The sequence below is a fragment of the Crocodylus siamensis genome, chromosome 4, assembly GCF_052110815.1.
Source record: "Crocodylus siamensis isolate JL-2025a chromosome 4, ASM5211081v1, whole genome shotgun sequence".
Lineage (NCBI taxonomy): Eukaryota > Metazoa > Chordata > Crocodylia > Crocodylidae > Crocodylus > Crocodylus siamensis.
This window is the reverse complement of record NC_143398.1, coordinates 44568054-44580225: the sequence shown is the minus strand read 5'-3', so window position 1 is coordinate 44580225 and position 12172 is coordinate 44568054. Positions and strand designations below refer to the sequence as shown.

The 12172-nt window shown below is 46.9% G+C and overlaps 1 protein-coding gene across 3 annotated transcripts in view; it reads left to right on the top strand.

Annotated features, from left to right (window-relative positions):
* The first annotated feature begins 4471 nt into the window (after positions 1-4471).
* ING3 (inhibitor of growth family member 3) overlaps positions 4472-12172 on the top strand; it is a 33488-nt gene continuing 25787 nt past the window's right edge. For 2 of the 3 annotated variants that reach the window (XM_090042207.1, XM_090042206.1), the window contains exons 1-3: positions 4484-4652; positions 4763-4834; positions 10938-11038. In XM_090042207.1, coding sequence (XP_089898333.1) covers positions 4625-4652; positions 4763-4834; positions 10938-11038 — 201 coding nt within the window. In that variant the 5' untranslated portion in view covers positions 4484-4624. Of the gene's footprint in view, positions 4653-4762; positions 4835-10937; positions 11039-12172 lie in introns of all 3 variants that reach the window. The other variant, XM_090042208.1, reaches the window with a different exon arrangement.

Genomic DNA, 12172 nt, shown 5'->3' with positions numbered 1-12172 from the left:
TAGCACTGTTAGGTGTGTAAATACCCACAAATGATTCATGAGATAAAGCCAGAGATTTTGAATAGGATCAAGAAAATTCTTATTTTTCAAATAGGTGTCAAGAGGATTCTTATTGCAGTCCTGAGTCATTTACAACAAAAGAATTGCTCTATTGTATTTTTTGTGGTAAAAAATGAGTGAAAGCTAAGAGCTGGCATTTTCTGAGGGTGCCTTGAGTCTAAAAAGTTTGAGAATCACTGAGCTAGGCCTTCTGGTTAATTACAAAAGTATGATGTAATTTCTACCTAACAACTGTTCAATGACTGATATGGAATTAGCCAATACTCTCAGTCCAATTTTCAATGTATAAATGTACACACCATAGAAACGTCAGGAGATACCAATTGTTAGTCATTGGGTGTCTTTGCAGAAAGACCAAGGATGGGACGTGTGTGAAAAATGGGTGCTTAAATGCATGCAGAAGTGTCAGTGGCAAAACCAGAAGTGCTGCCGGCACTTCTCTCAGGGGGTGCACCCCTATGCATCACCAATGCTTAAATGCAATCTTTCTTGAAGAAATCAACATTCATTGTTCTCAGACCTGTTTTAAAAAGCCTCTGTAGGTCACCACAATACAGGACTTTTTAAAATGTCTTTGGGGGGTTTTTTTACATAATGTTTGTCCAAAAATAGTGAACAGAAAACTATTTTCCACATATTCCAGATTTAAAAATATGCCTGAGATTTAAAATTCAAATGTATTTTAACTAGTTATACATCAAAACTCTTTAAAAATGAGAAAAGTATCTGTTCTGCCACAATGGACTGAAGAAGGACTAACACAATGCCCATCTCTAAAAAGGGGTGGGAAATTACAGATCAGGTTTCCTGACTTCAATACCTGGGAAGTTACTGGAATAAACAATAAAACAGCCAGTTTGTAAACACCTGAAGGAAGAAGAGGTGATCACTAGTATCTGGCATGTATTTGCTAAGTGCAAAACATGTCAAACTATTGTGATTCCTTTCTTTGACAGGGTAACTCGTTTGATAGACATAATGTACTTCAACTTTAGTAAGGTTTTGGTAGGTCCCACATGGCATTCTTATAAGTAAATTAGAGAAATAAGGGCTAGATAAAATCACTGCTAAGTCAAAAACATAATTGGCTAAATAACCACAAGAAGAGAGTTACTATAAATGGATCAATGTCAGAACAGCCCAAAGTCTCACCAGGGTCTGTTATGAATCCTGTGCTGTTTGACATTTTTATTAATAAACTGAAGGAACAGCAAGTTTCTCGATCACGTTACAGAGGACATACAAGTGGGACAGCTTGCAAACTTTCTACAGGACAGAGTAGGTCACGGGCTGGAGTTCCTCTCCTTTTCCTTCTTCTGCTCTCTCTTGTCTGCTTTGAGGGCAGGATGCTTTACCTTGAAACAAGCAACTGCTTGGTTGAGGCTGTGGCATCACTGGAGTCTGATGGCAGCCAGCTCCTCCGAGCTCTTGATGTTGTCATCCATTTGTTGAGGTATGCCTTCAATGTGTCCTTGTAGAATTTCCTCTGATCACTGCAATCTCTCAGGCCATTAAGTGAACTGGGAGTAGATCACTTGTTTTGTAAATTGAGAGCCAAGCATCCACATACAATGCCCAGACCAGGGAAGTTGGTGCTTTAGGATTACTGACTCAAGCTGGTAACACTGGCTTTAGCAAGGATGCTGGTGTTTATACAGCAATCTTCCAATTTGATGTGGAGGATTTTCCAGGTGCATTATTTGTAATATCTGTCTAGGCTCTTGAGATGACAATGGTAGGTCATCCACATTTCACATCCATAAAGGAGAGTGGGAATGATGACTGCATTGTAGACCTGGATCTTGGTGTTTTTCTGGAGATCACAATGAATAAAGATAGGCTGCAGCAATTTTCCAAGGGAGGCACTTGTGCACCAGATCCCGTGCTGCAGTGGCGACACATAGGGGGAGAATGGGGGTGCACGTGCACCTCCTAAGCATGCTGGTGCATCCTGTGACCTGCAACACTCCCCACTTAAGCAATGAGCAGGGGCGGGGCAGGTGGGAGTGCCAGTGCCACCCCTGCGAACTCTGGCTGGGGAGTGGGGGCACTGATGTAGCACCGTGGCCACTTCCAGAAGCACTGCAGCCATTTCCTGGTCAGCGAGTTTTTCTGTGGGGAACTCTCCCCCACAGTTGGCAAAATTGGCTGCAGTTGCTGACTGGTCACTGGCACGTATCCCCCCCAAATAAGACGGCACCAGTCGCCCATGCTGTGCTGCATCTCCTCATCAGCATTCACTCTCTGAGAGGTGGCTACTGAGGTAGGGAAAGTGCTTGAATACCTCCAAGGTCTTTCCTTCGGTGGTAATTTGGGTCATATTCATGGCCTAGAGCAGTGGTTTCCAAACTATTTTGATCGCACACCGCATCAGTAAAAAATTTTTGAGTACGCACCCCCAATACATGTATATTTCTATAAATATACATATAAATAGAAGTTCTAATATTTTCTTCTTGCACCCCAATGGATCGCACCTCTTTTCTTGCACGCACCCCACTTTGGAGACCACCGGCCTAGAGGTCTGATAGAGCCTTCTTCTCAATATTGAGACAGAGACCCAAAGTTTGGTAGGCTTTTGCAAAGATATCTGGTGTGGTCTGGAGGTTTTCCTCAATGTATGCAAGGATGGCACAGTTGTCAGAATACTGAAGGTGGCTGTTTTAAGAACTTTGGTCTTTGAGGGAAAACATCCCAAACTGAAGAGCACTCCATCCATCCATTTGATATTCAGTGTCAGTTCTGGCAGAAAGGTGGTCCTTAATGAGAACCAGGATGACTGTCAAAAAAATGGAGATCAGCACTGGAATAATGATGCATCTTTGCTTGACTGCAGTTCAGATGACACATGGGTCTGTTTCTGATCTGCTGCAAAGACTGCTCATAGTCATCTGGTCATGGAGAAGCCGTAGAACCCTGAACTACTTTTCAGGACATCCAAATCAGTACTTTCCACAGGGGTTTGTGACTGGCAGAATCAGAGGCCTTAGTAAGCTCAATGAAAGCCAATGCAGAGGTCCTGATATTGCTGAATGAAGCCAATGTTACCAGTATTAAGTTAGTGATACTCAAACACTGACTTTGCTGGACCAGACATTGAGTGCACATACAAAGCTCATGGAAGTTAATAGCAGTCCGCTGACTTTGTCAGGCCCATTTCATGTTTTGTTATATACACTAGTGTACCATTATACTCATATGACAGCATATGAAATGGGTACATACTGCATGACATTTGTACAAAAATGTGTGCAAGTTATATATATTGTCATCTCATGTGGTATTAGTGTCATATTATCAACCTTACATATTAAGAAATAACAACCAAAAATATATATATATCACAAAAATGTTGACTTTATTCTCATCTGAAAAGGGCATTTTGTGCTTGAAACCTTGTTTAACACACCTGCAAATTGTAAGTTTTTAAATAATACTATATTTCAGGTTCCTTTTATGTAGTTCCTCATTTTGGGGAGCAGATGGGGGCTAAGGGAGGCTTTAAGGCACTTTGATTCAGTACCACAGGCACATCAAAATAACAAAAGCAGCAAATTTAGATTGACTTCCAGTTCTGTCTCATATACCCTAGAATTTTGCAATATTGTAGGAATATTTGCAGAAATTGAGTGGCAAATTCTGAAAGCAGATGTGATTGATGAAGGCAATAAATGCAGTGAAACCTACTGTGGAGCTCTGCTCCAAGGAGTTTTTTTGCATTGAAGAATGTGGGGGCCTTAACAGGTGGGGAGATGCGTCAACCAAGGTTTGAATGACACTCCAACTCTTGTGTGTGGGGGGTCTGTGGCAGTGGCAGCAGGAAGCTGGAAGGAGCCACTGCTGCTGACTGAAGTGCTTAGAAAGGTGTAGGGTGGGCCGGGGACCCTCATCTTTTATGGGGGAGCTCAATCTTTTATGGGGGAGCTCATCTCTTATGGGGTCCCCCCCTGTAATTCAAACCCTGGTGCCAACCATGAGGCCTAGAAATATATGTAAAAACTGAAAGCTGAGATCCTCCTGAAATAACATGACCCCAGGAGTTAGAGCTCTCAGGAACGGGGAGGGGGGGTGTACTTCCAAAAGATACTGAGAGGTAGCAACTCCAACTTCCAGGAGGGAAAAACCCTGAGGGTTAGAAATATATGTGAAAGCTGAAATCTTCCTGAAATAACATGACCCATCAAGATGTGCTTCAGGCCTTTGGGGCAGGAATACGAGCGAGTCACTGAAAGTCTCAACTTCGCTGCCCCGCAGCAACTTCCACTGCCCTGCCACAGGGCGAGGCCCCAGCTGGGCGCGGTGCCTCCTGGGACATGTAGTCCCCGCCCCCTTCCCCGCCGGGGTCCCCAACGCGACTACACGTCCCAGGATGCTACGGGGTGCGGGTACGTCAGAGCGGGCGGCAGCCAATCGCGGCGCGGCCGAGGCGAGCGCCCGCCGCCGCCAATGTTGTTTTCGCTGAGTCGAGCTGCTGGCGTTGTTGGCGGCGGCGCCATATTGGAAGGGACGAGCCCGTTAGCGAGGAGCCCCTGGGCGCGGGCGCGGGCCCGGCCCGGCCGCCGCCATGCTGTATCTGGAGGACTATCTGGAGAGTGAGTGCGTGCGGCGGGGGGGGGTGGCGGCGCGGGGCGGCAGCGAGGGCGGCGCGGCGGCTCCCCTGCCCCCGGCGGCGGCTGACCCCCCTCCCCCCGTGTGCCCGCAGTGATCGAGCAGCTTCCCATGGATCTGCGCGACAGGTTCACCGAGATGCGCGAGATGGATCTGCAGGTGCAGAGTACGTGAGTCCCGCCCCGCGCTCCCCTCCCCCCTCCTCCCCGCCCGCGGGGGGCGGGCCCCGCTCCAGCCCCCGCCTCCGCCCCGCGCTCGGCCCCGGGCGCTGCCCTGCGGGAAGGCGGTGCCGCCGCTGCTGCTGTCTGGGCCGCGCTCAGAGAGGGGCGGAGCGCTGGACCCCGCGTGCTGGCGGACCCCGGGGGCGGCGCTGCGGCCCTGCCGCCTGTCCTGGCAGCGGCTGGTGCCCGCGTGGGGGCAGCAGCGCCAGGCTGCGCTGCCCCTGTGTTTCCCCGTGGCGGCAGAGAGCAGCGGGAGCGGAGTCTTCTCGTGGGAGACCAGAAGACCCGGGAGGGGGCGACACTGCCTGGTCCTGTCTGCAGCTTTTTTTCCTCCTCCTCCTTCCCTGTTTTATTCTTCGGTTTCAATTCAGTGTTGTTGCTTTGCATGGACTTGTCTGATTTCTGCTTGGGGTCGCCAAGTGTGTTTGAATCTGTTCCAGGAGGCTTCATCACATGATGTAATGGCAGTCAGAAAGGCAAATGCACATTATTGTTGCATTTTAAAAACCCATTGGACAACTGTAGAAATCGGATTTGACACTTAATATTTCTTTTAATGAAAGCCCTATGGTTTGTCTCCTGGGTGACTCTCAGTAGTCTCCTGGAAATTTATCTCCAATTCCTGGAGGGTTAGCAACCCTATTTCAACCCCATCTGCCATGTCGCTTTGGTGGCTTCTGTATGCAGCCTCCAAGCAGCCTCATGCCTGTTGAGGGCTGACACCTCAGTTACAGCATGAGGTCTTAGTGTATTTCCTTGAGTTTGTACGCTGGTGTCTGGACTTCAAAGTAGCATTTCTATTTCTCTGGTCCTTAAGATCATCCTGTTCTTGCTGGGTGAGATCTCAGTCCACAACTCCAGACTTTGTGTTGCCGGCAGATAGCATTTATGCGTCCCGCGCTCCATCTTCTTCAGGCTACAGTGCTTGAAATCCATGGGACTCCACTCATGATGTGAGGCAATGCATTGTTTTAAAGATTGAGGCAGTACTAAGAGTAAACAGGCTCAAATTGAGACCACATCAGTGGCAGAATATGTTTGGGGACCTGGCCAAGTTGCATCTATTCATCCTCAGACTTTTAGTCCTACTTTTTATGCTTTTTTTTCTCTTGTGCTGTGTCAGGTACTAAATCTCTTCACACAAACCCTTGATAAAGCTGAAGAAGGGTGTTTGTGCCTGAAAGTTTACAAAGAACAATTTTTCCAGCTACTCAGTTGGTCTAATACAGGAGTGGGCAATTATTTCAGGCAGAGGTTCTTACTGAGTTTTGGCAAGCTGGAGGGCCACATGGGTAGCTTCGTCCCTTGCCAGGTACCCCACCCCCTGGTCACCATCTTGGGACTGGAAGTCCCACCTGTTTAACCTCTGATCTTTGCCACCAGAAGTCCCTCTCCTTGCCCCTGGAGGTACTCCTTTGGGGAAGAGGGTTTGCCACCTTAGGGGGGGGAATATATAGTAAAAGTCAGGCACCGATAATAATATATTTTAATTTAAATTAAAAATATATTATTTTTGATCTGATTGGTGTGCATTTGTGCTATATATGTAGAAGTGATTGCATAAAAGCTCAAAATACAGTCATACTTGTATATTGTGTCAGGTGTGCATGGGTGTCAGGGGGTTTGTGGGGAGCTGTGGTGGGTGGGTATGAGGTTTTGTTGGGATGTGTGTCTCTGGGTATGGAAGACACGGGGTGCAGAGCAACCAGCAGGTGGGCAGGAAAGTGGGCATTTCCCTGCTCCCAACTGTGCTCAGGGGTGGAGGGTCCTGCCCAGCCTGGCATGGGCTCTGGTGCATGGGCATACCTTACAGGCCTCATCCATCACAGTGGAAGTGGGACAGGGCATATGGAGCCACCTGCCTCCTTCTTGGGACTGCGCTGCTGCCCACACATAACTACTAGCAGTGGAAGCCACAGCTCCCATCCGGCTGCCACACACCCGCTCGCTCCCAGCCGCGCCAGCCCCAGCACTGTGGCACAGGCTGGGATGACTGTGAGGAGCCCTGACCCCACATGCCCCACACTCGCCCGTCCAGCTAAGCACCAGTGGCAGTGGGGAACAAGCTGCTGCTCAGCATGGGAGAAAAGTAGCCATTCCCCCTCCTGCCACCAGTCCTCCCTGTGGCAGCTGTCCAGAGCCCATGCGGGGCTGTCCTGCCTCTCTTCTGTGGTCCTGCCACCCCGTGGGGCAACTGTGGCAATGGAGAACGGGCACAGGCAGCCCTGTGTGGCCTCCAAGCAGATGTCGCAGGGAGTGCCGGGGGGAGGGGGAGGAGCTGCTTTTCCCCCCACACTCATCTGCAGTTTGTTCCTCACTGCCGCTGCCAGCCTGGGCCCTGCGCAGGCTCCAGGCTCGCCTGGCGGCTGAGGAGTAGCAGGGCACGAACAGCTGCCGGGGCAAATGAAAATGCCTGGCCCCTGCCACCACTGGGTAGCGTTTGCTGGGGGAGCCCACACCGTGCTAGGCTCTACTACAGCTCCTTTGCTGCTGGCTCTGTGCTGCCCAGTGCGGCTGCTTCACACAGCCACGTTGGGCAGCACAGAATTGGCAGCAAAGAAGCCACAGCAGAGCCTAGTGTGGAGGAGGCTCCAGCACACTGCGCAGCAGAAAGGGGAGTGCTTGTCCTCTGCACTCAGCTGCAGTTTGTTCTTCACCGCTGTTGTCGGCCTGGGCCCCGCAGTGGCTCCAGGTTCACCCAGTGTCTTGAGCAGCCGCAGCGGCAGAACACAAACAGCTGCTGGGGCTGCAAAAAAGTGGCCGCTTCACCTCCCACCACCGGTGCTCCCTCTGGCAGCTGCTTGGAGCCCACGCAGGGCTGCCTGTGCCCACTCTCCACTCCCATCGCTGCTCCATGGGTGGTGGGGAAATGGTGGACAGAGGATAGCCCCATGTGGGCAAGGAATGCCGGCAGCAGGAGGCGAAGGGGCCGCTTTTCCCTCTTTCTGAGCCATCAGCTTTCTCCCTGCTGCTGCTCAGCCTGGGTGGGTGAGCACGGGGTACGGGGGTTGGCGCTGCTCACGGTCATTCCCGCCTGTGCTGTGGGGCTGGGAGCAAGCGGGCACATGGCAGGAGCACAGGAACTGCACCAGTGCTCTGGGGCCAGCACCGGCAGGGCCCAGAGCAGGCAGCAGGAGCACAGAGTCCCAGCTGACTGGGGCTTTGTGGAGCTGGGCCAGCTCCCCTCTCCCTGCTGGCACAGTGCAGCCTGGCTCCATAGACCCCTGCACCCCATGTTCCTGCCGCTTGTTCTGGGCCCTGCGAGCACTGGCCCTGGGACACTGACATGGGTCCTGCTTGCCTACCGGTTTACACTCCCGCTGCTCCCACTGCCACTTCCCCACTTTCCCTTTTTTACCTTAATTTCTTGCTCAGGGGCTTCTGGTTGTAGGGTGGGGCTGGGCAGACCCTGCTATTGCAGGAGCCTGCTGGGGCTTCCCCTGGGTCCTACTGCCCTTGTCTCTTGTGATCTTTGATAGAAAGCTGGGGCAGGCAAATATTAATTTTCTGAATTGTTTTAGGGGCTCCTAAAACAGGTTACAACTATTCCATTTGAGGTGACTATATGACCGTTTTGGAGTTCAGCTGAATTGTATCCAGACTTTTGAGCCTTAAAGTGGAGATTTTTCAAGTGAAGTATTTATCATCTTTCTGGTTTTCCATCCAGAGTGGATGCATAGTCAAGAAAAAGCTTGTGCACTAAAGAGTAACTCCTTTTGAAGATTTGAGAAAGCAAAGATAGAGAAGTCACCCTGCATTCTCTTGGGTTCCAGTGACCCACAAGAAAAAGGGTGCTTGGCTTTGCTTTAAGGACAACCTTCTAGAGGCATGACAAACTTCAGAGGGATTCACCTTTCACTTGACATCTTATCTGGCCTCAATGGTATTAGCACAGACAAAGGTCCTAATGATTTTTTGTAATGTTAAAAAATGTCACTGTCATGTGAAGACCTCATTGTCTGGAAAAAGGAGAGTTAGTAACTTTAGGCCTTTACATTGTAAGCTAGTGGTTTTTTGCCCAAGAAGACACCATGCATAGTAGAGCATTTGAACAACTGACTTGTCTTCGAGATTTACAGAGGGCCGTTTCCCAAAAGGACTTAAAGTAAGAATAGCAATTTTATTTTTGCAGTGCTTACAGGTAGCATGAATCCGCTGTTATGGTTCAGTGGTAGAATCCTTGCCTGTCATGCAGGAGATCTGGGTTCAACTCAGATGTGCATACAACTACAGCCATCAAGGCGCTGAATGTCCGGACTCAGTCTGGCCTTTGGAACCTGTCTCAGTGGTCTAAAGCTGTGGTCTCCAAAGTGGAGTGTGCAAGACAATCCATTGGAGTGCGGAAAGAAAATATGAGAACTTCTATTTATATTTATTTTTTATCTATATATATTGTACATAATATATTAGTACATGTAACGTCGTATTTCACTAGGTTCCGAGTCTAAGAACTAATTCCTTTTTTGATCACAGTAGACTTCTGTTTCTGCAGCATCTTGTCAAATTCTTTAAGGACCTCTATGCTTCTGATAAAAGTTAAGGAAAGTGTGTTTTGAGTCATTTCATTTAGTGATTTCTGGTAAATTCAGAAAAGCCAAATTTATTGTAATGTAGTGACTTTGTAAAGGTAAAAAGTTTTCAACTCTAATCTTGCACCAAATTATAGAAGGGTTAGTTTGTCTTGAAGACTAACGACACCATTTTACAAATTATTTCTTTACTGGTGAGTTGGTAGGTCTGTCTCTACTTTTCCCTGAGCATTTCTGTTAGGCCTTTCTCCCTATGCTGGGTCCTAAAAGATGTTCAGATATTTTATATATGGTGGCTGAAACCATTAGACCACCCTCCCTGCCAAAATGAGGCTCCATAGCCTGGAATTTGGTTGTGAGTCCTGTCTCTCAATCCCTGCATGGGATCCAGACCCATGGAGCAGATCTTTTAACACCCTTGTGTTATACAGTGCTGCTTAATGTTTCATTTGACACCATTTATTGAACATTACTAAAGCTGTCCAGATATATACTGAAGAGTTTTGTCATCTCTCCAGCCTGGAACTAGAAGTCTGTTAAGGCTGACTTCTGATAGAGACAGCTGCTGGTTTTGGAAATGTGCCAGGTAGCCACATTGTACTTATTCCACCCATTCTACAAAGCACTATTGTTTGCATGCAGTGAAGAAATCCTCCTTCAGTCTTCAGGTCTTGCAGAATTTATTGGAACTTTATTTCCAAATCAGGGAAATAAACTCTTCCCATTCCTACATTTGTGTGTTTTTGGTAATTTTGGGGGGCTGTAGGGCTCTCTCTTATTTTGATTAGTCAGATGCTTTCAAAAGGTATCACTTTGTTGTGTTTTTTTTTTAAACTGAAAATGCTTTTAGCAAAATAACCAAACAAAAACAACATGAATAACATAGTTCGTTTTATTATTTTATTAGTGACTCTACTTTTTCTTCTTAAACCCCGTCTCAAGCAGAGTTTGTCATAATGAAAATCCTAATGAGAATATGGAGCTACTCACCTTGTTGGCAGGACTCTCCTGTACTCTTCCAGCTCCTTGCTGAGCTCAGAGGCTATCTTTATTTAGAGGTGGTGGATTTTTTGGTTCTGTTTGTTTCTTTGCTTTTTTTTTTTTTTTTTAAAGCCAATCTTTGGATTACTTGTTTTTTGTTTAAATTGTAACTAGCTAGAAAAGTCAAAGGTCAGCAATATACAGACCTGGGTCATGAGTTTGGATCATACTTTAACTTACTACTACTGCTCTTAGGGATTTTAAAAAACCCTTTAGAATTTGGAGTCCTCCCTGCTCAGTGCTGGAAGGTGCAAGATTCTAGATGAAAATCATACCAGAATGCAATTTTTGCTTCTTGGAAATCAAGGTAAACAATTTCCTCCCTCACTGCTTTGTCACATGTTTCTTTACTACAATAGTTTGCACCTCAGATATGCCGATTTGGTTTAAGAGAAACCCTGGCACCTTATTCAAGATTCGTAAGATTTATCTACTTGGGAGATTAACATGTTTCTTAACATTTTTTTCTGTGCTGCAGATGCAATGGATCAACTTGAGCAGAGAGTAAATGAATTTTTTATGAATGCAAAGAAAAACAAACCTGAATGGAGAGAAGAACAAATGACATCAATCAAAAAAGTAAGGCAGTCACATTTGAAAGATTAAGGTCTTTCAAAAAGATAGCTTGATAATTTATAGTAAAATCAAGGAAAATTTAGTTTTTTAAAAGTGTTCAGCACTGTGGCTTGGATTAGACATTGAATGAGGCAAGTTGAACTGCCAAAGAGGGGAAGTTAGGGGTACCAGAAACTTCTAAGGGGATTGGTCCTCTCCCCCCTGATAAAACTTAATGTTTGAAGACTTGTAGGAATACATGGGATATCTGCCTGTCAGGTAAGTGATACAGTGGGTCGCAGGTCACCACTTCTAACCACCAAATCATCTTGTCTCAGGTTTCTACTGTCCATATGTTTGCTTTTGAGTCTTTTTGAAAGATGCTTCCTTAATAGAAGCATTTTCTCTTGGATTCTGTAGAGGCCCTTGTTTATAGGAGAGTATCTGGTATATTTGTGGCAGAGAATGGATGCTAAGGGGAAGAATATATATGCAGGACCTACCCAGACGATTTGCCTCTTCCCCTGCCCCAGTCTTTGCAGCTTCCAGCATTCCAAGGCCTAGAGAGTCCTAACAAGTTACCTAAGGTCATGCTTAATACTCACCTATAGACCCTATTCTTCATCAATTTGGCTAACCCACTTGGAAAGCTGGTTAGATTATCAGTCTCTACAACATCTTGTGGCAATGAATTTCACAAGTTAATTATGCCCTGTATGAAAAGTATCTTCCTTTTGTTGTTTTAAACCTGATTTCTAATGATTTCATTGCATTTTGATTTAATTTCAGTTTGTTCAGCGAGCTTTAGGTAAAGTGTCCCCGCCTCCGTTTTGAAGCACGGGAACACTGATACATGAGACACTCTGGGCTTTCGGAGTTGCTCTAATTAAAGTGCTTCCCCCCCACACTTCTGGAGTATGTGTATAAATGCCCCACAAAACTGTTTTGGGGGACCAGTTAGCAGTATGCATTGAGGAAGAATTACAACTTTATAAAAACCTGTGAGAGATGGCAAAGATGGCATGGTGAATATTGATTCATCCCTGCAGTTTTTTGTCTAACATGCAGCAGAATAGATTTGAAGCCTGTGTTTCCTATGTTGCAGTATAGGAAACAGGCAGGTACACAGCTGCCTTGGTGTGTTTCTGTCCTAAAAAA